We start from the raw sequence: 27,762 nt of genomic DNA, 5'->3' as shown, positions 1-27,762 counted from the left end.
AAAAACAAAAAAAAAACAACTTTAAAATTCATGCAGGGGTGGGTTCAGATATTAAAACCTTAAGTCAGTGCATAAGAACCTGAAAGTGAAAAGAGCCTTGTCTATTTCCATTGGCTAGACAGAGAAATAAAAACTACATGAAAGTAAATTAGGTTTTAATTATTTCACCTTCAATCTTTTGGTGACAAATGCTGGCTCTCTTGAAGTCCATGGGAGCTTTGTCACAGATTTCAATAAGGCCAGGATTTCACTCAAGGTGTTTAAGCTTAGGTTTTTTAAACCTGACAGTGTCCTTTCAATTAAAACATCAGTTATCCAACTTAACATTCTCTCTTCTCTCACTATTGATCTTACAAGTCTTGCTTTTATAATGATATAGCATTAGTCATCCTTTCACTAACTGATGCCTTTTTCTTTCCTTTTCAGCAATGCTGGAGTAATCACTTCCTAAACAATTTTGCAGAAATGTAAGGTTGTTTTGTTGCGTGCATGTGTCTTACCAACACATCTGGCAAAACCTCTGCATGTATCATGTAAAAAACAACAAAAACCTGCTTTCCCTAAAACAAAACTCATTGTGTGCTCTGTGGAGGAAATGTGTGGTACCATTAGGGCTTCAGTTATACAAATGTACAAATGTGCAATATAGCTTAACAAATCAGGAAAAAACTCTCCAGAGAAGTTTGGTTTCTTTGCTGCATGGAGAAGACTGTTTATTCTTAAACATTAGGCCAAAAGTAAGGATCTGTCAGCCAAGTTTCCATATTTCTCTGTATAAAATGTATAATAAACTAATGCATGCCTTCAGTTGTAAGTAGCCAAATCTTTCTGTATTGTATCATCTAAACATACTACTTTATGAACAGCTATGTACAATATGCTATACTATTTATAAATTCAGTAAAAAAATACTGATGTTGAATGTTTAAACTGTAAGCCTCCAGTTCATAACTTCAGATTTTTTATTTTTTGTGTGCAAAGATACCTCTCTTGCACTAATGTAACTTATTTAATTAAATCTAAAAGCAGTAGACAGATGTTGGTGCAATACAAGTGTTTGTGTGATGCATTTCTCTAAAAAAACCAAAGTGTCAGTTATAACAACTGCATGTGACCTTTAGAAGTTGTTAATAAGATCAATTGTCTATTTCAATGCTGACAGGAATAAGCATCACACCCAATTTCATTGTTCAGGTAAATAAATTTATTCTACAATACCTACTTGGCGTGTTATTTGATGCACTTTGTTTTCTGCAGGTATAAGTGTACATACTTCAGCACTGTCTTATACTAATGCCAGGATGACAATTACTAGCAGCAACAGCATTGCAATCTTTCCTACTAGAACTATGCAGATGCCAGCTGCTCTTCCTGCAGTATTGACCTCCTCGCTGGTGTGATTTTTTTTTTTCCCTCTGTGCAGGGGCTAGTGTGTAGTTAAGGGACACTGTCGAGTACTTTGATCACTTAATTTTTTTAAATGCTCTCCATTGTTTGTAAAAACCCTCTGAGAAACTTCAAAATAAATGTTTTTCCCAATGAATTTTTTACTTGTTGGTCCTTTTCTATCTTGCAAATAAGGATTATCCTTGGCCACTAATATTCCCCATGATCCACAGATTAAGGCCAAAAGGGTTCCTTGTGATCAATTGTACTTGCCCTCTAGCCACCAGCTGACTCTATGACCTATGAAACTCTTGCCTCAGCCAGCTGGATTCCTAGCTTCAATTTGTGTGCTCACACCAGCCATTATCTCAACTAGTCTTGGCCTCCACCAAACTAGGATTCAAGGCTATTAAAGAATCTAGCTCTCCCAAAATGTCCTAGAATGGCCTGCTGCCAAGACAACAAACCAGGCAACATTAGAAAGACCAAGGGGTAAAGGGAGAGTGTTTCCTTCTCTAAGGCAGTTTCCAAAATGAGCTTCAGTAACCTTTTAAATGTAATGCCCCCTAATCTCCATTGCTTGACACTCCAGCCCATCACTAGCAAGGCTAAACAAATGTGATTTTTATTATTTGGGATTTTTCAGTTCAAACAGTGCAGTGTTTAAAGCTTTACAACCCTGAGATCACACTGTTCCAATAATACTTGTTATAAAATTCTGCAAAACTCTTGGGTACATTTTTAATACATAGGGAGACTTTGAAATAAATTGTTAGCAGTCCCTCTGCTTATGGAAATATTTCCTACTATGGTAGTGTTGTTGTCAGTACATTGAGCACTATAATTCCAGTTCCTGGAGTTAGAAAACTGACAGTTCATCCCTCAGCTCTAATCTACAAACTGTCTGTCTTCACTCTCCTCTCCTGTATAAACTAATTTCAGAGCACACAGATATATCATTGCATCTAATAGATGCTTCCAAGTTGCTACATTTCTAATACATTGCAGTTACACAATGCCTTTCAATCAAGGATCCCCAAAGGTGAAACTAAAGCTAACTGGCTAGATTACTTGGTTAAGGTAACTCAAGATCTGACTGCTGTCTTGGCTGGACTAACTCCCAGGCTGATGTTAAACTCTAGATTGTTTCTTCCTTACCACTTAGTTCCAAAGACAAGGATCACAGTTTGTTAAATAAAAACGGCTGTAAGTGACATACGTGTGGTACCCCAGTGAGATGTATCCATTCAGGACTACCATCCCTGGATGGCTTGGACAGGACTGATCAGTAGGTGAGACGTGGCAGTCCCTTTTTACACCTGGGCCCTCTGACTAGTACCACACATAGACAGGACACACTTGAAAAGCTAGTTGCCAGTACTACAACGGGTGCCGCACACAAGAAGTCCTTATACTGAAGACAGCTGGTTCAAAATCTACACTGCTATTGTTATGGCAAGTTACATTCCAAACATCACATCAACATTCTTACAGACAGACACCAATCTGCTGACCAGAACAAGATTGTCAAACTTTTAAAATTAAATGCTTTTAAAACAAGTTAAAAATAAATGTTAGCTGTAGCCCTCATACTTTGAGTCCCATGTATTTTTAACTAGCTCTAACTCACGAAAAGTTATTCATATAAATGCAGAGAATGCACTGACACGTGCTATCAAAAGGCTAGCGAGGCGGCTGGATGCCTAGCACTCAGAGCCACAGTGAGCATGGTAAAAGATGCTTACATAACTCAGCCTGACTCATTCCAATAGTTGATCCCACCACATGCTGCCACTGGGCTGGGTTTTGGTCACATGAGACACAATAGAAGCTGAGCAATAATTAACTGTAAAACAGTCTGAAGGGGGTGAAGTTCATCTCAGTGCAAAGATCACACCACACTATATCCTAAGGGCTGAACAGCAGCCTGGTGTGTCCTCTCCACAGGGGTGAGTTTCACTTTATAGCACTGGCTCTCAACCAGGGGAACCTGTACCCCTGGGGTATGCAGAGATCTTCCAGGGAGCACATCAATTCATCTAGATACTTGCCTCATTTTTTCAACAGGCTACACAAAAAGCACTAACAAAGTCACTACAAACTAAAATGTCATACAATTAGTTATTTATATGGCTCTACATACTATACACTGAAATGTCAGTGCAGTATTTATATTCCAATTTTACAATTATATAGTAAAAATGAGAAAGTCAGCAATTTTTCAGAAACAGTGGGGCTATGACACTTTTGTATTTCTATGTCTGATTTTGCAAGCAAGTTGTTTTTTAGTGAGGTGAAACTTGAGGGTATGTAAGACAAAGACAGCTGAAAGGGGTAGAGTAGTCTGGAAAGGTTAAGAGTCACTGCTTTATAGAACTGAAAGTCACACGTGAACCTTGGATTGGGGGGCAGAGGGGAGGAGGAGGTAAAGTTTAGAGATTGTCTCAGGCCTCAGCCAACCAAAATGCAGCCAGAATTTCCCTGGAAAGTTGAAGGGAGGAGAGAGGCAGGAGGAAGCAGTACTCCCCTTTGGTGTGTTTAGCTTTGGTCAGGGTCTTAAACAAATTAGAAATCTTTAGCATTTTACCTATATTAACCGTTAAGTAGGACGCAAGAAAATCTAGCCCTGCTATATCAGCCTGGCCCAATGCAGGGTCCCCCATACATTACATCAGACTGCCTTACAGAGCAAAGATTCACCGTCTCTGATTATCAAGTGCCTACTACCATAGCATTTAAACCCCAAATAAGGTCTTCTCCAAATTATTTGCTCCCTGTGCTAGTTTCAGTCAAGGCTCTGTCCTCAGGCAACACTAGCAGTAATGTGGAACTGCCCCTTTCCGTTGGCATGAGGACTTTTGGAGAAACGATAACCAGCAGTTAAAACTAGAGCTTGGGGAAGTTCTTTTTTGGACAATTTGCGTAACGACATTTTTTGGCAACTAGACAAGCTGGGTGAGGTCATCATCGCTTCTGCTGGTGACAGAGACGAGCTTTATTGCAGGTCAGTAGCTCAAAAGCTTGTCTCTTTCACCAACAGAAGTTGGTTCAATAAAATATGACCTTACCCACCCCGTCTCTTGAATATCCAGGGTCCAACATGGCTTATACCACTGCAAATGAAAAATGCAGTTGTCAACCAAAACTACTCATGAATTCTACACAAATTCACCAGATATTTTCATCCAAAAATGTGGGAGAAGGGCTAGATTCAGAAGGGGAGTTACATGCCATTCACAAAACTGAGGCGAGGTGGTGGGGGTGCCCCCCTTCTATTCCAGTGGCTGGAGCACTCACCCCAGAGATGGGAGACCTGAGTTCAAGTCCCCATCGGTGTGAGCTGGAGCAAGGAGTTTTATTTGGGTTTTCCACAGCCTGGGGGAGTGCTCTAACCAACGGCCACACAGTCCTTAGGGGCAGGTCTCAGTCTCTCCTGTTGAAGCGGTTTGGTGTTGTATAAATAAATATTAATTGTAACAGCAACAGGAACCAGTGTATCCCCATCCACACAAGTGCCCTGCCACCAGGTTATAGTCTCTCTTAGTCCCCAATTAACTATTTCTATGGAACAGAACGGTTTCCACAGCAGTGATTAAGAACCCCACCCTAGACTACATTACAGCCCAGTGGGTAGGACACTCACTTGCAATAGGTAGTTCAAGTCCCTGCTCCCAAGGAGGCAGAGTGGGAATTTGAAGCTGAGTCTCCTACGTCCCTGGTCAGGAGCAGTATTGCAGTAGGACAGACAGGCAACACCTTCACTTGGACATGCCAGTCACAAAACTCAGAGTGTTCTTTGCTTTTCATACCAAACAAGAGAGGTTATTAAAAATGCCTGAAAACAAAAAGTGGAAAATCACTTTTGTTCTGACGTGCTGAGAAAAGCCAAAACGTTTTAATTGTGTGCCAATCTAATAATTTTTTTTCCAGTGCAGCCAGCAAACTGAAAAAATGATTCTTCACACAGCTTTAGTTAAGACCACAGAGGGGAGTCAAGGATTCTGACTAGAAAACTTGCACACAAGAGTTATTTGGACAAAAGGGACAGGTTCAAGACTGGCCACAGGGGAGATTAAATAAACCAAGTAGGTCACATCCGTAAGCCTGCTGAAAGTGATCTCATGCTTTGCTGGAGTTCACCTTAAAAAGAAGGGCTACAGCGTGTTCTATTTTAACACCCCATGCCAGCAAGATCTGTGCCGCACTGTGTCCTGGTTTGCTACTGCAGGAACAAACTGCAAAAGTAGTGCCAGATTCTGTCTCCTCTAGTCCTGTCCATTCCATGCTTGTGTCCAGGTAAGAGTTAGAACGGGGAAGGGGAACTGAATAGATCAGGGGATTTGGAACAGAACACTGGAGCTCTTCCCCCTCTAACTTGCCAGCTCAAACAAAGCCTGTCTTGGTACCGATCAGATGTTACCACGGAACCATAGGGCTGCTTAGCTGCCTTTGTGACATTAACATGGGAAGGTACAGCCAGTTCAGCTAACAGGTGCCTGCACCATAAATTGGCTCCCTTGGTATCAGTCTCTGTAGAGCTGCCGAGGATTGAACAAGTTGCGGTGACAGAACTATCCTCCCCTGCCCCCGACCAGAGTAGTTCAAGGTTAAAGGACAATAGCAGGAGAAAGTAGGGGAAGCTGGCATAGCCACAGCCTCTTTGGACCTGCTCTAAACAGAGGAGTTTTCCTTTCTGTAAAGGTAGTTCTCGGGAAGGCGAAGCTGCCCTCTGGAGCTGGTTAAAGGGCTGAATTTGAGAGAATTTTATTCTACTGCCTTTAGAAGCATAACAGCTGAGCCTGAGGGGCGGAAAGCTCATTGTACAGGCAACCTGAGCTCCTATGTCACATGTGCATAGGTCACAACTGTGAGCCTGCAGGAGTCATCTGTGCCCCTGTAAATTCAGGGCATAACTCTGAATGATGGACAGATAGGCCATTGCCAACAAAATGCTTCACATTGTCCAGTTCATTATAGTCTGTCTCTCTCTCGGGTTAGTTACTGGAGGCAAGTTGAGAGGCAACCCTAATAAATGGAAAACAAATTTGGGAACCACAACAAAAGCCGTAAGCCGCATGCTGTTGACGCAGGTGGCAGGCTCACTTTTTCCTACACAATGAAGTCAAAGAATATTGCTTAATAATGGAGCAAGATAATATCACAGGCAAGCCATAAAACACGCAGCAAGCTGGTGCTTTAGTATCCAAGTCATACAAATTCAACACGTTCGGATGGCAGAAGAGGGAACATGTCAGTCTCGCTCCTGTGCCCTGCCCAGCAATCATTGGGGCAGGACGCCCTCCACAGAGTTTATAAACTTTGAAGAACATTTTTTTTCCACGTGAATTGCATGCTGGTAAAAATCTCCAGATTACTGCTCCTAGTCCCTAAACACACCCACACACATAGGGAGCCTCCCCTGACCTCCATCTCTCTCTCAAACGTGCCTCCACCCTGACCAGGAAGGACTACCTCCGGTGGGAGCGAATAGTTCATTGGACATTGCCCTACTGAACCCTGGCACTAACCCAGCCATGGGGGTGGAGTTCTTTAACTTCCCAGGGAGTCCTGCCAAAGATTCTGTTTTGCCACATTTCCACTAGCAATTTTAGTACTGCATTTTTACAGTGGTCTCCTTGTTGTGGATGCAATTTAATTTTGGGCCTAAATTACAGGCACAAGTCTTACAATTAAGAAATCTCAGTCTCTGATTTGTGTGCACAATAGGCTGCTTTCGATATCTCAGTGGGAGGGTGTGCACCCATAATGATTGGCAGGGACAAAGCTACAATTGCACTTCATTGCAGACATAAACCTATGCCCACAAGAAAGGGGGCAGGTATTAGAAGCCTGGCCCTTAATCCAGAAGGCAGTGAATTACTGTGGGCAGATTTTTCTGCATTCACTTTTTGATCTTTCCTTGAGATCCAGTGACCTTTGCCCCTCCTAGTGCAGAAGAGTTTAGTGTAACCAGTGTCTTTACAAGCTATACATTGAGAGCCTCTATGCTTCAGTTTACAATACCAGCACTGGGCTCAAGCTATCGGCGTTTAAAAATTGCCCTAGCCCTTGCTCCTTGTACACACCTTGGGAGGTTTGTTATTAAAAGGTGCTAAACAAAGACTGCTTGTAGGTAAGGGAAGTAGCAATTCCAAAGCCCAAACTCCCCTTGTGTAAATGCGTCGTGGAAATCTTTCACTGTGCAAAAGAAATCTATCTGATCAGTGAAAAATTCCCTGCAGTTCAGACTCAGTCAACTTGTCAATACCTGGAGCAATAGGAGGTGCATAAAAATGAGGCCAAGTTTCCAAAGCTCCCAGATCCTGTTACAGCTTGTCCTCTAAGTTATAAATTTGCTGCAGCAGAACTATGGAGCTTTGCTTTAAGAGGCTGCACAATTACCAGCCACACCCAGGTGTTACATCACTCAGGCTCTGAAATAATGCAACAAAAGGCGAGGTGCACATGACTGAGCAGGCCCTGGAAATTCTGGGGTGTGAGTGGCTCAGAAACATTTCCCACTTAAATCATTTAACACTGAACCTCAGGGCCCATTTGAAGCAAACGTACACAGTGCTAGAGCTGAACAGACCTGACTTTCGGGGTGTGAAAGCCAGAGCCAAGTCTATACCTTTCCAAGTTCGGCGTGATTGGAGTGTTTCTGATTGGGCCCATTATAAAGGTAAGTTGGGCCAATAGACCTTGAACCCAACACCAAAGATAAATTTAGCCAATAAACTTGATTCATTGCTACCCTTCTCCTCCGGATTTCGGACCTTCACTGAAGTAAAGTAGAGGTTAATGTATTTACCTTAGTTTTTGTCAATTTAGCACCTGTGAAGAGCAGCACCTAGACAGCCTGGCAGCCTGAGGCTCTCTATCTACAGACCTGGTGCAGCATGGGGAGCTGCAGGGAGCATCTCCAGAGGGGAAAAGGATAATTCAATCTCTATGGTCTATTCAGCCCACAGCCTCTCTGAGGAGACTGCCAGCACATAGGGCAATTAGTGCCAGTGGGAGGACGACAGAGATTTGGACTAGAAGCTGGCCTAAGAACCCACCAACTCATTTCACAGACTGCCAAAGAGCTACTAGGCCTGGATTTGACCCTATAGCATCCAGCTGGAGGGTTCTATATCCCATCTCCAGTCTTTTCAGCCATCCAGTCCCAAAACACCACAACCAGTGTGAGGAGAAATGGATGACCCATGGCAACCTTTCAGGCTGACACCACTTCTGATCACCCCTTACCCTGCCACAATGAAATCTGGGCCTAGCTTGCTGCAGCATTTCCCGTGGGGAGAGCAACAAGTGCATTGAGGGTTGTTCAGTTGCAAATCCTGGAGTGTTGACAGTTTGGAGTATCCCAATCTCTCTACTGCTTGCTGGTGATGAGTGCAACCAACCCATGACGAGGGGAAGTTACACAGAGCAGAGGAAAAGGGGGAGTGGCTGCATCAGTGGGGAGCGATACCTCAATTGGGTTAATACTTACCTGCCCAGACATTTATCATCATAGTACCCTTCTGAGGCACCCACGCCCCATGACAACCACCATTATCTGGTCTTGTGGCCATCCTCGATAATATAACACAAAGCTATCCGTTAGTGGCATGTGTTATACAGCCCTGGGCTAGAGCGCTCATCACTGGTCTACAATGAGAATGGACTGGGCGGAGGTAGGTCACTCCCTTTTCCTTCTCCCCAGAGTGAGCATGGATCGAAGGCTCTTTGCCTGTGAGAGGGAATGTTTCGTTTCACATAATGGCCACATGCCCAAGAACACGATTTCCTATATGAGGCCAAGAATTCTAGTAGCAACAGCAGGGTTAGCCATCGTAAATGTCTCTTCCCCTATGTAAGGCCAGATGATGGATGATGTACCTTCTACTATGGAAAGGTTTTCTGAATTTACAGTCTGAACAGTAAATCACCAGGACTAAAACTAGGTTAATAGCTCACCCTGCTTCCTGCAGTCCTTTCCAAATGATGCTGCTGCCAGAAACAGTCTGGCAGCAATCAGGATGCAGCAGAAGAAGGGTTAAACCGGTCTGTCTCTCTCTCTCATGCACACACTCTCCCAGCATTCCCAGGGTTTGAGTGTTATTGGCAGAAGCATCCCAGTATGGAGATAAGCAAAGAAAATAAATCAGCATTGCCATTGGAGCAAGAGAAGAGTTAACATTCGACAATCTTCAAGCCACACCTGGCAGGCTAGATGTATTTATTGCTTTTTCACAGATGGGGAAACTAAGTCCAGAGGCTAGGTACCACCTTCAGTCACAGAACAGGTATGTGGCAGACCTGGGTTACAGTTCAGCCCACACATTGGACTACTTTGACTTTAAATGGAGACAAGGGGGGGGGGAGAAGCATAGTCAAAACTTTACAAACTTTAGCAGTGTGACATTCTCCTCTACAGAACAATCTTTGCAAGATTAATTGGAACTAGCTTCCCACACACCTATTAAAAACCCTACTGCAGAGCTGGAGAAAGGATCAGAGTACCATCTCCACATTCTGTTCTGCAGTTGATAATAGTTCTGGGCATTCAGTCAGCAGCAGGTCTGGAATTCAGATCCAGCTGTTCCAGGCCAGTTAGCACCTGCATTAATGGGTAATACCCAGAGTTATACCAGGGCTTATAGCTTCAATAAGCCTCCACCACCACCAGAGGGGCAACAGTCACTTCAACAGGCCTGACATGCTGGCAAGTAGATGTCACTGATACACACACACACACTTGGGCCAAGTTCAGCTTGGATCTTACACAACTCCATTGACTAGCGGATTGGTAGAGATAATTATGTGCCCTTAGATACTACAATCTTGTGCTCAGAAAAGAGAGCCCAACAGAGGTTAAGCCATGTTATCCCTCCAACCCAGTTTGACTATATATTGATAAAGGACCTTGTCAAGATTTGTAAGATGAAAAAATACTCAAGAGCAATTTCTTACCAGTTTTCCGATAAAAATTTGCAAAGCCCTTCTAATCTGCAGCTGGAACTACACTGACTGCAGTTTACACACAAGGAGGATATATGTTTGCAGTACTTTTCCTTGCTCTGAGAGCACAGTGCTGAAGTTTACAGGAACATTGCTGGGCTCTATCTTGCTCCTGAGTTATCAACTTCACCTCCTCAGCCAATCGAGTGTCTCAAGGGAAACTCTACCTACATTAAAAGAAAAGGAGGACTTGTGGCACCTTAGAGACTAACCAATTTGAGCATAAGCTTCCGTGAGCTACAGCTGAATGCATCCGATGAAGTGAGCTGTAGCTCACGAAAGCTTATGCTCAAATAAATTGGTTAGTCTCTAAGGTGCCATAAGTCCTCCTTTTCTTTTTGCAGATACAGACTAACACGGCTGCTACTCTGAAATCTACCTACATTATATGCTGAACGCTGGGAGGAAAAAAAAAAAATTAAATAGTTCAAATGAAAAGATGGCATTGTCACAGGCAGCATGGCAATGTACTGTACCTCAAGCCAAATTAGGAAGAGGGCCTTGGGTTGATACAGGCAGCATGAAGTTCTCGAATCAGCTGCCAACATAAGTATCTCACTTGTGCCAACTGTTAAGCTCTTCTCAGCTGGGAGCGTTTCAAGTTTCTAAACCCCAGTGAGCAAAGCAGAGCGCTGCTGCTACCTCCTGGTCAGGCCAGCTTTGATGTAAATAGGACTTTTTGTTCTTTGGCTCTATTTTAAGATTTAGATCAAGTCCTTATCTCAGGACAGGCTATTTTTCCTCTTCCCCCCCATGCTAGACACATTCTAACGCTCACTGGGGGCCTAGAATGCACAGCTGACAAAGTGGAAGAGTTCAAGACATTATCAGGGCAGAGTTTGAAACACAAGGTCATTGCTTCCTTTCATGCCACACACTGACCAAACAAACCTCTTACACTCTGCAAGAAAAATCACCTCCAGGACATCTTATTCAAAAGAAGTTATTCAATTCCTCTTTTTCTTTATAGAGAAGTGTTACTGCCTGTGAAAGGACTGACACTTATGGAGCACAAAGTCCTTTCAGTTCCACATATCGGGTACAACCGGGACAGTAGCAGAGCAAGCTCCAAACAGCATTCTACCAGCATTCCTCATTTCTTTGAGAGCACAACCTGGGGAGAATAAGATGGGCTTGGGAGAAGGAAGTTTGGTCTCGAAACCGTTTCAGTCCTTGGTCTCTCATGAGCTTACTAATGAAGCAGGGGAGCAGTTTTAATAGAGGATTTCACAATGTAAACATCTGTCAGTGGCTAACCTCACAAACTTCCAACACTAAAGCATTAGTGTTGAGGCTAGTGACAGAAGTAGAAGGGTCAGTACATCAAGTCCAAGTGCACAGACCTCCTAGACTCCCTATTTTATTACTATCAGGTATGTTAACAATAAGGGGAAGGATATGGACTAGCCAAAAACAATTCTATACATTTGAAATGCTTTTACAAACTGTCCCCATGCCTTTCTCCAACATTAACCTCTCTCATGCTTTTTACTGTGGGCTTCCACTATGCCCCAAACACATACCAGTTACCCCTCTCCCTTCTGGCAATAGCCAAACTGCAACTGACATTCTTAGTCTCCCATTTTCACAGCTGCACTAGTAAGTGCAACAGTTCGCCCACATCCAATTGGTGTTCTGGTACAGCATTGCCTCGATCTGCTCTGAGCAAGCGTAGGCCTGGTCTACACACACAGTTGTTCCAATTTAACTAAAGGCATGCTAAACTGATGAAAACAATGACATTAAACTGATTTAAATTTGGTTTATAGCTGGTTAGTTTGTGTTGGTAAATTTATAAACTCAAGTTAAGTGTCCACACAGGGGTTGGCACCAACAGATTTGAAATAAATTGTTGCAATTTAGGTTTTGACAAGGTGATTAAAATACTCCCACACTACAGCTACACACAAGGCCAGCGCAGATAGAGCTGATGGGATTCCCTTTGAGGCCACATCTAGGAGTTTTTGTGTAACAAAAACACTGCTACTACTCTGGCTGATTTAAACTTCAATGTCAGCTCCAGAGAGTCATGAAAAGGGAAGGCTCTAACCATCACTAAGTGAAACAAGCCTATGGAAGAAGCTGATTATTAAGGAGAAAGCTCCTAATCTGGAATGACAGGAAAGGAAGGGTAGAAAGAATATGACACTTTAATTGGGTAAACAGCACTTACATAGCACCTTATGGTTTTCTAATCATTGTATAATCTTTGCTTAAAATTCTCACATCCTTGTGCAGTAGGGAAATAAGCACTATCCCCGTTTTACAGACAGGGAAGTTTGGCAAGAGGTTCAGTAACTTGCTGCAGGACAGCTGTTATCTGGCAGCTCCAGGACTGCCCAATTCCTCCAACACACATTGCCTTAAGGTGCTGGCAAAACAGATTTGTAATGGTTACAGGACTTTGGGGGGAGCTGTAGGATTGAAGGAACTTTGGTCTCCTCACATCATAGCAGGGTCTTTCCACCATAGTAAAAGCTGAAGTTAATGAAGTTTGTGATTTAATGTCAAACAGCAAGGAAGTTAAGCAAATACGCAGATTTTGTCTTTGCCCTTTACCAGAGACTATCTACTCTTTCAGACCACCTGCAATTAATAATCTACCATTTGTACTGCAAAAAGCAGTTGGGTAGCTATGACATTCCAACCTCACCTATGAATTGCATCATGTTAGGGAGTTTACATCACGCTCTTGATATAGGTTGAGCTTTAGTTTTGGGTTTCATTATCTCTTTGAGCGTACACATCAAAAGATTAAGGTACAGAATGAGGACAACTACTTGTTATGGGCTAATTGCATTAGCTATATTCCCTAAACTATGAACCAACCACAGGATTCAGGAGCACAAGGTAGTAAAAACAGCTCATATTCTAAAATTAGATTGTTAATGAAGGGTCTTTAATAGACCAAGAATCCCCTTAGAATTGAGACAAACATTAAAATACTCTTTAAAATAATTCCATATCCAGCCACAGTACACTCATTAGCAAAAGCATACATGATATGATCAGTACAGCTCTAACATTATTACATACATGGATAGAGGTACCCATTACTGCAGAATCTGGCTGAGCTTTCTATAGTTTAGATAATGAACAAAGCACTCTCTCTCAAAAAACATACCACAATAAAACCGGGGCCATATTCTTGGACATTGATATTGTTTTATTCTTGGATGTAAAAAGGTGTCTAAATTAAGCTTTCCACAGCTGCCCATAAAGGAAATCTACAAGAAAGTTTCTTACAGCAGAAACTCTTCTTGAAATTTGGCCTCTATTCTTGTCAAAGAGACTGTCTTAACGGAAGTCTTACCCAATAACAATTTGCTTGCATACGGATACTAAGATCTTACTTTGAAATTAGCAAAAGTGCATTACAATTTTACCTCTCCCTAACATTTAATTGGGTTCTATCATTTACCAACGGGATTAGGGCTGGGCCTTGGGTGAAATGAAAGAAGGACCACCCTGCAGGAGCTGGTTTATGCTACTACAGGATAAAGGTTTTCAAAACTCTTCATCATTCATAGCCCTTGCTGTAGTGATTCAATAGTTAGGCTACCTCTAACCAAAGAGAGTGATCTAAGGTGAGAAAACTAACAGGCTTTCCTACCTGCAAACACACTGAACCATTCTATGACTGGGCTCTAGACTTCAGGTTTCTTGTGCCACGTCAACTTTGCTTTAGAGGAAAAGAAGTGTTGCAATGCATGGTGCTAACACAGCTGGAAGCTATAAGAACAGCTCTGATTAGGGGCATTTGAATGAGTCATTTGAAGTAAAAACCCTCAGCTGAGCAGCTGCCAATTTAAAACGTACACCATGTGTCTCCCACATACTCTCGTCAGCTTTTAAACACACAATGCCTTTTTGCTTTACTTCCTAAGGGAGCATTTAATACTTGTAATCTGATCTTCACAACTAGGGTCTGACATACAATTAAGAGACTTGAAACAGCCAACCTAGGTTAACCTTCAGAAGCAGCACCGATTTTGAGGCTTATTGCACAGAAAGGAAGAAATGGACAGATTGCAAAAGGAACAGTTTGGTTTTTACAGTTTCCTTCTGTAAAGAAGGAACAACATGCAAGGAGTTTAAACTTATCACCGTCCACTGCTGAATGACAAACAGCTGAATTCTTCATGAAGTAGACTAGAGCCAGGAAGGGACTGATCACAATCTCAGAGAGCAGATACCTAAATATGATTTGTTTTTAAGTTTAAATGTAGCCCATTTGGATTGCACAGTGTTTAGTGAAATGAGATAATAAGACTTCTTAATTAAGACCATCAATAATAGGACAGTAAGGCAGGCTATCTGCTTGCTTATTTTTCAGTTACTTTAGTGCAAATCAATTGACACCAGAGAAAAGCTAGTGGTTTCCCCCACCCTCAAACATAGCTAAAAGATTAGAAAGAGGAGACTATCCATTATGGGTAGCTGTCTGGCTATGTACAGGAAGAAGCTGTTCAGACTCTGTAATGCTTACACATGTTAAAAATTCCAAAACCAACAGGCTACAATATGTGTTCTAGGACTAAGTGTCCCCTCCTTTTAATATGTATTTTTATTTATGATTTTGGGACTGAAGATATTTCATGTATTTTATTCTTGTATGTGCTATGCTACTATAGTTAGTGAAAAGCTTGTTTTCTATTGTGTGTGTCAAGTATTTGCTCTAGAGTATCAAAAAATTCCAATACAAAAAACTGTCAACCTCTGCTTCAGCTGCTATGACAGCACTGAAGAGTACAATAGATTTGAGCAGCCACAGGCAGAATTACAAGGCTATGCATGATCATGGCCTGAAGACAATGTGAACTATAGCACCACTAGAAAGCGTTATAAAGACATATGTTTTAGCAAGAAGCAAGTAAATCAAGAGTGAAACACTAGGACAAGGGTAGTTCTTTTGCAAAATTTAAGTGCCACAGAAATAGTTTTGTTTGGTTTTCTGGTTTCAGTGAAAGATTTACTTTTAATAAGAGATGCCCACTGTGAGAATTTCTACCATGGACAACTCACTATAGTTTTAGTAGGTGATAGCACGAGATTCTATTTTCAATAGGTAAAGCTAAATTGTACATGTAAAATATAAAGAAAGCCAAGACAGCCATTCTAATTTAAAATTTCTACTAGTGATGCAATGGAGAAGTTAATTTTTTTTAAACTGACAGTGCCACACACAGGATATGAAGCGGCTTTATGTCACTACTGTTGTAATGCCTTTTAGTAACTTACCTAAATAAAACTGAACTCTATTTAGAAGAAAATGTTCACATATAGGCTAAGTAATTATAGGGCTTTGTATGGATTGGGGAAATTACTATAATTCTAACATCGTACTATTCTTCGTACCTAGAAACTGATTAGTTACAAAGTATCCTATAAGTCAAGGTTGCCGGAGATAAAATTCCACCTTTAAAGTTAGTGCAATGCCTTACATCAAACAGGTTAATTGGCTGAAGAGAGAGGAAAAATTGCTCCTTTCAAATACATAAAAGTGACTCCTACAAGCTTCCGCAAGAAATCATGCACGAGCCCAGACAAAAGAATAAAGCCTTTCACAAAGGAATAAAAAACTCTTGTATTTACATCTATAGCTAAGGATCAAGACTACTTAGTTTTGAACCCAATTTTGACATTTTAGTCACTAGCAATAGGTATATTATATGAAATGCTTTATATTCAAGATCCTAGCTTTAGCAAGAAAAGACTAAACGACTCTTACAAATAATCTCCAGCATAGTTCAGCTCAATCTTGTAATTGATAAATAGGAAGCATCACAAAAATGAACAGAACTGTGATGCAGAGAACTATTAAATGGTTTCAGAGTCGGTTGTTTTATAAAGTCCACTTTGTTAATACAAAAATTGCAGGTGACGTTCTTCCTTCAGAGAACAATGGACCTCATGGCAGATTCAAGAACTGAAACCCATATCAGTTTAAGTAAAATCTTCACTGCATGCCAAACCATTGTTCTTGATCTGCCCACTGTGCTGCTTCACTATCACTGCCCTCCAAATCCCCTTCTTCTCCACTTCCCTCCATGTCATCCACATCCTCCTCCTGGGTTGCATCTGTTGGACTCTCCTCTTTTTCCATTTTCTGCATTCCTTCTAAAGACTTCTGATCATTGGGATCCAAGCTGGGGGAGAAAAAAAGGATTAACTCAAACTTAAGGCAGTAAACATTAGAAAAAAGAAAAGGAGTACTTGTGGCACCTTAGAGACTAACCAATTTATTTGAGCGTAAGCTTTTGTGAGCTACAGCTCACTTCATCGGATGCTCACGAAAGCTTATGCTCAAATAAATTGGTTAGTCTCTAAGATGCCACAAGTACTCCTTTTCTTTTTGCGAATACAGACTAACACGGCTGCTACTCTGAAACCCAAACATTAGAAATATGTCTAATCAAAACATCTCCATCTTGCTTCCCCCACTTCCTGTTTACTGCTACTGATATTTAAACTCAAAGATGTTGCAACTTTACCTCAGACTGACGCAATAACCATTTGACAAAAGATGAAAGCGCACACTTAACACCAATTACATCATCTATATACAAATTCCTAACCTTTGAGAATGCACTTGTCTGAACTCCATGAGCCTCCCAACGAAGCTTACACAATTCTTCTAGGAAACACTAACTAAAGCAGCAGAAGACAGATAAATGCAATTTAAGCGACTAGCACTAAAAACACTGTTTCCCCCACCTCCATCCAGGCAAAAATAGCCAACCTACCAGACCTTACAGTTTACTGTGTGTATAACAAGGTCTTGCAGTCAAGATAGGTATTTAACTTTTAAAAATACAGAGAACATAAGATTTTTTATTAGGAAATATGGCATCTTATTCTGAAACATGCTAAATTTTACCCAAGTTTGAAATAATTCTTTTCTATTTGAGTTTGAGGGACCTGTTTTATTGTAAGAAGAAACGTTGATTCAGTTGAATTCAAAACCTTTCCATTTGAACTTAGTTAATCCCTTACATTTATATAGCACCTTCCAGCCTAAAGGTGGAGCCCAAGGTGCCTGACAGAGTATAGAACAGTTTAAGAAATTATAAACAAATCCATGCCTTAATCCTTCTTATTGGTCTAGCAATTGACTGCCTGGTAACATACTTAACATTAACACAAGTTTACGATCGTAAATTTTTGTCCTTGAGACTTTGAATTGGGAATTGCATTACATAAGACACAGAGTAAGACATGGTCTCCACTAGAAAAATCAAGTTGTCTTAACTATATTCCTCAGGTGGTGTGAAAAATGCACAGCCCTGAGCGGCGTAGTTAAGCTGACCTAATCCCTGTGTAGACAGTGGTAAGCTGATTGAAGAACCCCTCACATGTCAGCATCGGTAGTGTCTACACTGAAGTACTACAACAGTACAGCTAGAGCAGTGCAGTTGTGCCACTGTAGACAATCCCAAATTCACTGATAAGATGGTATGTGCTGGGAGGGGAGAAATCAAACAAACTAACCCACTGCCCCCCACACAAAAAGTGACTGAAGATGTGCCACTAAGCCATCTTTCAGCAGCCATGCAATTTTTAGTTTCTAAGAAGCATACAGCAAACTCAAGTGTCTACAAGTTTTACCTTAGGGCAATACTGTACTGGTCCATGGCTTCTTGATATTCACTGACTGCTACAAGAAAGTCACCCAGTATTCGATGCAGAACACAGTCACTCTGATTGGCCAGTGCATTCCTCAACAAAGCTATTCCATCTTCATATTTCTGTTCTCTACCTGTTGACACGCAGAGCTACAGCTCTATTAATGGTTTAGATAGATCTTCCACAAAATAACTTTAATATGTAATACACTAATCACAATCTTCATCTTTATTCCTAAAACCATCTGCAGTTGGTGATGATTAAATCTTCTAAAATGTAGTTCTTGCTCTTAGTGTTATATTTTAAACCAAATCAATGCACACATGATCATCTCTTAAATAATTAGCAAGTTATAATTTCTTCCATCTGAAGTATTACTATAGGGCCAATCATGGTAATATCTAAGCAATTCATATCTTATGGCATCCTGTGATTTCTCTTTTACACAGAACTGATTAGTCTTTGGCCGTAACATTTGTATAGTGTTTTTCATATTAGCGACTTTGTGGAACACTCACTTTCATGTAAGAAATTATTCAAATAAACTGGACAAGGAAGAGACATCTCAAAAGAAAAAAAAAAAAAAAAAAAAAAAAAACTTACTAAGAAGCTCTGCTTTTTTTACCACAGCTTTAATGTAATCTGGTCTCTGTGTCAGTGCCTTATCTAATAAGGTTTTTGCTTTCTCTTGTGTGACTGGATCTTCAAGACAGACTGTTGCTAACAGAGTAAGCGTCTGTGCATTTGCTCCCAGGGTTTTGTACACATTGTTAGCCATAACCATTGCTTCACGGATACTGTTGGATGCCAGATAACAATCAATGAGACCTGAAGACCAAAAAGAAGAAAATATTTACACACTGGCACACTACAGGGACTCTATCAGAATTTAAAAAGCATGCTTCTCCGTACATCAAATTCAGCTATTTTTGTTTAACAAGCACGCATTTAATGTCTAATATTTCCCCCTCTTCTCCCTATTTCCAGCTCTATTTAGTGGGTTTTTCAATATAATTAATTAACCTACTAGGTAATAAGCAATATTACTTCACCTGCAGGGAACTCTGGGAGGCAATTTATACTCTTCCTATACCATGACAACATCGTACACCAGAGCCCTATCAAAGTTGTATACAATAGTCATTGTACTTTACTTGCCTTCATAACAGTCAAGCCTGCAAGGTGCAAGGCGTATTGCTTCTCGGAAATGTATAATTGCCTCTTGTACTCGTCCCATATTTCTAAGAGCAGCCCCTTTCAGCAGCAAAGCTTGAACACTATTACTATTCAGCTGAATAGCTTTGGCTCCTAAATACAAGGCCCGGGAGTATCGCTTACTGTAGAAACTGTGACACCTACAAAAAGAAGAGCAATGGTGGTAAGTGTGCACTACCAAAAGTCATTCATGGAAAGCTGAAAAGAAAAGGAACTGATGGATTTACAGTATGCAAAGTTACTTTAAAAGACATTAACAAAATAGGATGCTTATTAGCCTTTAACAAAATTGGTGATTCAGGTACTTAGTTACAGCAACATTGGTTATCTGATAGACCCAACAACTCCAAGGTGTTTAACTACAGCCAGAAAAGGATTGAAAAATGTAATATGTATTTCTAGCAAGATATTTTAAAGTTAGACCAAGAACTAAATGTTTAAACAGAACAGCAGACTCACAAAATAAGTACAGCTTCCAAACTAATGAAACCTGAACACATTGCCCCAAACACGTTCAAGCTCCTAACACAGGTTAGCTAAGGAGCCCAGGGATGCGAGGAAGTGAAAAGTAAGTGGAAGTTACCCTGACACCACCCACGGTTCTGCATGCTGATCAGAAATATTGAAAAGACGGCAGCCCAAGTTCTCCACATCCTCCAGTCGACCATCACGTGCCAGTAAGTAGCCATATACGTCCATTCCTAAAAATGAAATACTTTGGGATCAGTTGTATTATTGCTGAGCTCCTAATTATGAAACTTAAAAGCTTTATGAAGATTTAAGGTCATAATGGAACTTGACCATAAGAGCCAGTGATTTCACAGCACTTGTATTGTAGCTACTCCTAGATCATACATGCTCTGGGACTAAGTTTGAGCACCAGACTCTGCACTTTCACCATAAAGGTGGAGGAGGAATCAAGAAACACAGGTATAAAATGAGAGCATGAAGAATTCTAGACAGCTTCCAATGAAGACATAGTTCATTTAGAAGGAAAAACAGAACACACCAGTTTCTTAAACTAAATTTATTAGTACTATGTTCCTCTTTGGAAAGCCTGATGTACAGCTATACTAACTTCTTGAAGTACTGTAATTTTTAACGAGATGTAAGACAAACACCCACTTTCTATTATGACTGCCACCAACTGCTTCTGGGTATGGACAGAAACTATGCACCTGCTGTGCTGATAAATATTTATGTAGCTGTTAAGTCTTTAGTGGAATGTGAACTGGATGCACCTGCTGTGCTAGTGACATTCAAGGGTTTAGCATGCTGGGGCAACTTTGAGAATTTACAATTACCTACCTTTTATCAGATAAGGATCCAGCATTTGTGCCTGCTCAAATTTCAGAATCGAGTTTTTATTATCTCCAGCTCGGAAATACAGGTCTGCTAAGCTACCCAATAGATCCACATTATCCCTCAGTAAAGACTTTTTCTCTAACGAGCTTTAAGAGAAAAGAAATGCCATTTAAACTAGCATCTTGTTATGTACTGGTTGAATGCTAAAACACTCTTTGGAACCTGTAAATTATTTCTCAAATACACCTGTAAAATTATGATTTTAAAATGTCATTCATTTAAAGACCTACAGTTACCACAAAATGTGGTATCACTCTTTACTGAGTGACCACACACCCACCATTTGAACATTCATCCAAAAAACTACTTGATGACATACATACAACTTACATTGCTCCTTGAAGGCTGCCAAACTGGGAGAGCGAGACAGTTCTTAAGCAAGGACCCTGTACTGAAGATATCTTGCTGCCAGCCCCGAAGTTTGATGCCAGAAATTAATAGCTGCACCCTAGATAATCTTCCCTGGCATGATAAACTGGGCAGGGGGGGGTCTCAAATACTGAGGTCTTAGACCCATCCAGGGCTTTACAGATAATCACCAGCAAGTTGAGCTGCACCCACAAGCAAGGTAGCTAGTTCACACCATTAACCCCAGGCAATGATCATTTAGGAGATAGGCACTAGGAATCTATATCAGCTGGACTTCAAACGCAGCTTCAAGTAAAGCACAATGCAACCGACATCCGAAAGGAAATATGTTTTTTTAAATGTAATGCCCTAGTTAAGTTTATCTGCACTGACTGAAACTTGTAGCTTTTATAAGAGCATCTGAGCAAAGAAATTGTACCAACAGCACAGCATCATCATGGGGTTCTCAGTTTCCATTCAAGTTCTAGAAATGTATAGTTAAGTCACAAAAACTTTAAAACTAGTTTCCAGCAGTCAGTTTTCAAAAGTAGCTGCACTGGTGTTTTCAGTCACAAAAAGATTGTAATTTAAGAAGCTTCTTTTCAATCCTGTAAATTAAAACAAGTTCGTATTTTAAAATTAAGCACTCTACTCTAAGGAGACTCAAGGCACCTTCTCTTCCCCATGAAAGTGTGTATAGCCTTTGCAGAACTATTTACTTTAACTGGGGCTTTCTTCACAGAATACCCAGATCTTGCAGAGATCTCAGACATTATTTAATTTATATGCTGTGGTACAATCCAAGACCAGTACGGAAAAATGTCATGATTTTTTAAGTTTGTCAGAACCTTAACATTTATCATAAAAATGGATAGCAAGTCTAAAAATATTGTTACGCTTTCTGTTTTAAAGTTTTCCAAATCAAGATTTTTCCTCAATCAGGAAAAAATCTTTAATATTATGTTCAGCATCTGACAAAATCCAAGCAATGTTTACAGATCAACTGCATGGTCCTCAAACAGCACAAAATAGGCATCATGCTGTGCCAAGCAGCATGTTTAAATCTATCACAACACTATGTGAAGTAGTGACTCAGGAACAGTAATTTAATTCACCTTGATTCTTACCAGATGGTGTTGATTGCTCTAGTATTATCTCCAGTGTGCACAAATGCATATGCTTTGATCCACACTGAAAGCCAGTCCAAGTTAGGGATGCTTTGAATAACATTCATCGTCATGGAAGCCACTTCTGCCCCTTTTACTGAAAGTGACAGCAAACCTATTCAGAAAAATACACTAGTCAAATCCAAGTATCCAATACAGTGTCATACAAATTCATTAAAATGTCTAAAAACAGAGAATCCCATGCCTTTGAATTTATACAGGCAGTTAGCTACAATGCTCCTGTACAACCTGTAGATTGCATGCAGTCTGTACTATATGCAAATGAGCTAGTTTACTAATATGTCTTACATATCTCATATTTTAGTGATAATGTTGCTTGATGTAATTTTTAATATTAGATACTTGGTGGGGAAAAAGTCTCTACCTAGTATGGCATCGAGTGCTAATGGACACTGTCTCAGCACTTCTTTGTAACTGGTAACAGATGAGCGTTCTTGACCTGCCTTCTTGTACAAATTTGCCAACATCATGTTAATCTGTAATCAAAAAAATCTGATTGTGAGAACAATCCAATCAAGAGTTATTAAAAGCAGAGTTCCTCACCAAAAAGTCATGTTTTCGTTATCAAGCATAGCCCCATCTTCCCAGCTCTCTGTACAGAGAATAGTTATGAGCCCTGCTTCTTAAGTCATCAACTCCTATAAAATGATAAGTGTTTCTCATTTCTGATTCAGAATACAGAAAAGTGGAGATATCCTAATATTATACACTAGTGTAGTGCCTCTGGGAATCTCAAAATGGTTTATGAACACTCATTCAAAAGATGGGCAAGTGTTTACGTAAGTAGAAGTGATGTCTGCAAAGGCCTATATATTACCTTATCGCTTCCTTTTACTTGCTCTCTCCACATACCAGTGGAAGTCTACCAGAGCAGTTGTATTTGGGAGGTGAAGAGTAGGTTTGCATTTAGATTCTGACTGAATTCACAGCTCATGAAAGGGCAGAAGTGGCTTGAGCAAACTTCCCCCCTCAATGCAGCTAGCTGTTCTAGTGCTTAAGCATTTTTGGTTTATTGGTTTGCAGGGGTAGAAGGCTGCTTTTCTTTTCCTCAATTTTCTTCCTTTTCTGTACAGCAAGCCTTGCTAAAGGTAGAACACCTTGCGGTTACCACTCGCTGGCCAAGATGGCATGCTGCTAACATGCAAGTTGTTATGCATGACGTGTAAATGGCCTAAGAGATTACCTAGATGACAGAACCAGCAAGCAAAGTCTCAGTAGTGTTCAGTGCCAAAAATACTAAGTGTCCTAAACATTAGCACTATGTAAATAATTAAAAAGTGCGAGAAGAATCTTAAGGAAAAAAAGAGTTCTCTCTTAAGAGACTCCCATTGGTAGAGTGACAATACAAGGGGACTGTTTTCAAGAACCGTCCATTGTTTTACTACCTCTGGTGGTAGCACCGGTGGGAGTATTAGCATAGTCAGAGCTAAGGCATTTTTATCACTTTTGTCTAGAGCAGCAGCTACTCTTTCCCAGAATTATAAAAACCTAGTTCTGCTACCTTCCAAAAACCTCAGAGTAGTCAGCTGGGGAGAGTAGAATTTTGCATAGCTAACAGAGACTTCAATCCTAAATAGGTTACGTATACATGCTCTCAATAGCTTATCAGCACATGTCAAGGTGTCTCTTGTTCCTCACGCGTAGGGAAGATTTTGTAATTCCCACTAGCATTAATAAAATTGCCCAGGTAATTTTCACAGAAATTACCTGTTAAAGACATCCAAAAACATTTAGCTCCCATTAGTTTGGTGAAATCTTTCAAACAAACAAAGAAACTCCATTTAGAGACTACCTGGTTTTAAAGAAGATATGCTTACTAAACTCAGATAATTTAGAAGTGTTTAGCCAGTGTTTCCAAATAACTCATTTAAATACTATAAGCACAAATGTCAAGGTTGAATCGTTTTACCGCTATATACTACATCTTCATTCTTGAGCAAATATGATTATATAACTTCAAAAACACCTAAACTACTGTTTGCCACAAATCAATTCCAGAACCTACCTTGGGGGTTCTCTGTCTTGAAGGAATTCCATCTAGTATAGCAATAGCATCTTTATCTTGCTTCAACATTGTGTAGCATTCAGCCATCTTGTATTTCACTTCAATTTCAGATGGCAGACACTAAAATAAAATTGATCACTAAAATGTAATCTCTCTCAAATGTTGTTCTAACTAAATAAAAACCAGAGTCTAAATTACTAAAATCTTATGAAAGGCTTGTATTTCCATTAACAAAGTCAAGATATAAAATGTAAAGATGACAGTAGGTTGTACTTTTATAATGCAGACTATTTTCTCTCTTGTTAATGAAAACTACAAATTAAATGGGCATTCTCTCTGACATTTGAGACCAAGTTAAGTTTTTCATTAGAAAGTAGCAGTCAGACACATTTTCAAAATTAAATAGCCACAAAATTCAGGCTTCTTTGTTGTGGTAATTTTGTAGTCCACCGCTACAAAATTAATTCACCAATACTTCATTTTACAGGGAGAATAAGAGTTATATGCAGTATGTTACTCTAGTTCCAAATACCTGACTTTGTGGAGTGGCTGCAGCATTCCCAGTAGAGGGTCTTACTTTTGAAGTTTTACTTAATGCTTTCTTCTGCTGCAAGGCCATTGTATACTTACTTACAGCATTCCTATATTCCTTGTCATGGAAGAGGGAATCTGCATGATATACAAGAAGCTGGTACTTTTGTGATGGCGAGAATAACTCACTAGAAGAGATTAAAAAAAGATATAAGCTTAAACTGGCTGATTACATAATAGGAGCAAAACTGTTAAATGCTATATTTTCAGTATTAGTGATTAAATCCCCTAGCTGTGCCTGAAATCTGGAAGAACTAAGAGTGCAATATTTGTACCCTTAAAAGATAAGCACAACTACAAGCAAGTTCCATCTTAAACACAGTAGCCCCAATTAGAACATCTGTTGGATAGTTGTTGATCACCTGTTAAGACCTTACAATGGGAACTGTTGTTAACCATCCTCTGCAACAGGCAGATTTGAGAGCCAAGAACTCAGTTTTAGGACCGTATTTTAATTTTTGTCAGTAACAATTATGATTCACAAACTACACTGAACACGAACGATGCACTGTAGCTTAAGTGCTGAAAGACGCTATGTCCGCTATCATCACTGTCAACAGGAGGAGAATGATGTGGGTGGCAGATCCTCAGGGATGATCCATCAGAAAGTGACGGGCAAGTCACCTTGTCTCTCGATTGCCCCGCCTGGGAAGCTGAAACTCTTAGCATCTATAGGGCTTTTCATACGCACACCTCAGCGTGCCTCATCCCGGAGCACACTGCTGGTCGCCTTTTACACAGCGGGGAACTGCGACGGCGAGAAACGACGGGGCCTGCTAATGATCCCACAGCAAGCCGTATGGCAGAGCCAGGGACAGACCACAAGCAGCTGCAGCCCCGATCTGCTCCCCCAGGACCTTCTCCCACGGGGGCTCCCGCAGGGCCCCACGAAGCGCTCAGCTCCTTATTTCATCCCCCTCCCCCCGGTCACCCCACAGAACCCCCCAGCCTCCTGCGTCAACCCCCGAGCCTCCCCCCCCCCCCACGCCACGCCAGGGGCGCCCTGGCCTCAGCCCCAAAGCCCCGGTCTCTTGCCGCCCCCACAGAGCCCCCTGCCGGCGGCACGCACGGGTTGTTGCCGCTCATGGTGAGCAGGAGCCCGCTGAGGAGCCGCACGTTGGAGTGGAGCCCGGCAGCCGCCATCTCCCGCACATGCTCCACCACGCTCATCCTGGAGGCCGGAGTGGAACGCGGGGCGCCGGCCGGGGCTGGGGTCGGAAGAGACAGCGGCTCCTCAGCCCGCGGCGACTCCAAAATGGCGGCGCCTAGGGGTCCTCGCAGGCAGGAGTCCATCATACCGCTCTAGCTGGCCCTCCCTCACGCCTCAGTTTAAAAACCTCTCCGTCGGGACCCCATGGAAATCCGCCCAGGTGCCAGCCTCGCCGCTCCTCCACCATTAAAATCGCTGCCGCTGAAGGTATAGGACACAAAGCGATGACATGTTCCAGCAGGCACCAAAATAGTCGCCCCCGCAGCTGAAACACACTCTACGCATGCGCCGCGGCTGTCTCGGCCACTCAGGGCCTCGTGTTGCCGAGGCGACGCGAGCGCTGGGCCCGCGGGCAGGTTGCGGGGCTCAGTCGCTGTGGAAGGGATGGAGCGGGCCCCTGGTGCCCTGGGCGGGCCCCGTGCAGCGGCCTCGCTCTTACGGTATCGATGGGCAGTGGGTGTTGTAGCAAATTAACCACGAAGTGACGTCACGGTGACTGTGGTGCCACGGTTCACACACGGGTCGGCTTCGCATTCCGTCACGAAACCCGCTCCCTGTTCCGATTCGCGGCGTTTGTTGGTTTTTCTCCCCTTTTGCTCCGTTGTGCGTTATTGTGGCCTCCCGTGCTTTTTGTACACTTAACACAGACAAACAGTACAATATTATCAGCCTTATTCTGTTCCTTCTGTAGCCACAACTCCCTCTGAAGTCAACGAGCCGGCTCTGTAAAGAATGCAGGATTAATGTCTGCTACACTTGGAGATGAAGAAGTTGTTAAAGTAACATGTTCATTTTACTCAATGTATGGGGGAAGTAAGTGCGATGTTACCACATAAGAAAAGGACAGTTCTGTAGGAGAACAAATTAGGTGCAGGCATCTCAGATGGTACTCCAAAAAATATAAACGGTTTCTTTCTTTTAAAATGAAGCATGCTTTTCATAATATTCTAACAACAGTATTTTCAAGTTTTTGTATTTCTTCCCTTTATACAGTATGGGTTTGATCCTGCAGTCCTTAGATGAACAGTCTCATCAATCAGGATGAGATTTAGGATTAATGCTGAGAGGCTGCTGAGTCCCTATTAAGGCTTTGCTCCTCAAGCTATAGGTTTAAAAACTGTTTGTTTGTTGGCTCTTTTTAAATAAATATTCAGAACATCTCTTCTTCTCTCCTTCCAACTAAATTGTTGGGCCTGACCTACCTTCTAGGCAGAGCAGCTAAGTTTTGCACAGCTTCAGGTTTTACTTTCATATTTCGGGGTGGGGCAGCTCCAGTCAGACCAATGGGGTCATGCGTGGGGGGGGAGAGGGGGGCAACTTCCATGCCTGCTTAAGGCTCGCAGTTTGGGGGGCAACGCTCCTCCCTGGGGCCCAGGGCCAACACCAGCCTTGGCGACCCCACTTTGAGGTCCTGATCCAGTTTGAGAACCCCTGCACCTAGTGTGAACAAGTCTATTTCCCCTCATGTTCCACATGTACACAGTCAAACCAGGAACTTATGCACTCCACTCTAGCCCTCAGAAACAGTGAGAGGGCAGAGGAGAGCCAAGGATACTGAATTGAACCTCGGGTGGTGTGAGGGGGTAGGAGCGTCAGGAGATCGTGAAGCAGACTCCTCTACTGTGCTCCTGTTTCTCATTAGCTCTCCCTGTCCCCTTCCAAATTCCCTTTCCAACCTATGCATGTGTCCCAACCATTCAGCTCCTTGTGCTGTTCCCTCACCCTTCCATAACCTGTCCCCCCTTCTCTGCCCCTCCCTGTTCCTTCCAGTAGGATACCAAATGTAGTCAGCCAGCCAACTCCTCCCCACCACCCAGATACCC

The 27,762-nt window shown here is 41.7% G+C and overlaps 2 protein-coding genes across 4 annotated transcripts in view; one reads left to right on the top strand and one right to left on the bottom strand.

The window, feature by feature from the left end:
- The window catches only part of ATP2A2 (ATPase sarcoplasmic/endoplasmic reticulum Ca2+ transporting 2), a 77,603-nt gene extending 76,060 nt beyond the window's left edge, over positions 1 to 1,543 (top strand). Inside the window, exon 21 of the transcript XR_012155176.1 lies at positions 427 to 1,543. The gene's annotated coding sequence lies outside the window, so the exon portion shown is untranslated. The remainder of the gene's footprint in view (positions 1 to 426) is intronic.
- Positions 1,544 to 13,269: 11,726 nt separating this feature from the next.
- ANAPC7 (anaphase promoting complex subunit 7) lies at positions 13,270 to 26,037 on the bottom strand. Of its 3 annotated transcripts, none has more exons than XM_073313694.1 (11): positions 25,799 to 26,037; positions 24,671 to 24,857; positions 24,139 to 24,258; positions 22,498 to 22,609; positions 22,074 to 22,227; positions 20,542 to 20,684; positions 19,817 to 19,934; positions 19,177 to 19,373; positions 18,622 to 18,846; positions 18,001 to 18,151; positions 13,270 to 16,541 (listed from the first exon to the last, which is right to left on the bottom strand). In XM_073313694.1, exons 1-11 carry the CDS (start codon positions 26,023 to 26,025, stop codon positions 16,352 to 16,354), a joined length of 1,824 nt encoding a protein of 607 aa, XP_073169795.1. In that variant the 5' UTR covers positions 26,026 to 26,037; the 3' UTR covers positions 13,270 to 16,351. The 3 variants fall into 3 exon arrangements, with proteins under 3 accessions (XP_073169795.1, XP_073169796.1, XP_073169797.1); XM_073313695.1 differs by lacking the exon at positions 25,799 to 26,037 and adding an exon at positions 25,092 to 25,622; XM_073313696.1 differs by lacking the exon at positions 25,799 to 26,037 and having other exon boundaries at positions 24,769 to 25,620.
- Between the last annotated feature and the right edge of the window lie 1,725 nt (positions 26,038 to 27,762).

The sequence above is a fragment of the Lepidochelys kempii genome, chromosome 15, assembly GCF_965140265.1.
Source record: "Lepidochelys kempii isolate rLepKem1 chromosome 15, rLepKem1.hap2, whole genome shotgun sequence".
NCBI lineage: Eukaryota > Metazoa > Chordata > Testudines > Cheloniidae > Lepidochelys > Lepidochelys kempii.
The sequence above is the reverse complement of the archived record's forward strand: the minus strand, read 5'-3'. Positions and strand labels throughout refer to the sequence as shown.

What these genes read in the sequence shown, in the direction of transcription:
- ANAPC7 (XM_073313694.1), bottom strand. Translation starts at nt 26,025, where the DNA reads ATGATGGACTCCTGCCTGCGAGGACCCCTAGGCGCCGCCATTTTGGAG. An exon ending in CAAGACAGAGAACCCCCAAG is followed by an intron (nt 22,610 to 24,138) that starts GTAGGTTCTGGA and finishes TTTTGATTACAG; the next exon opens with ATTAACATGATGTTGGCAAA. An exon ending in AAAAAAAGCAGAGCTTCTTA is followed by an intron (nt 18,152 to 18,621) that starts GTAAGTTTTTTT and finishes GCGTGTCAACAG; the next exon opens with GTAGAGAACAGAAATATGAA.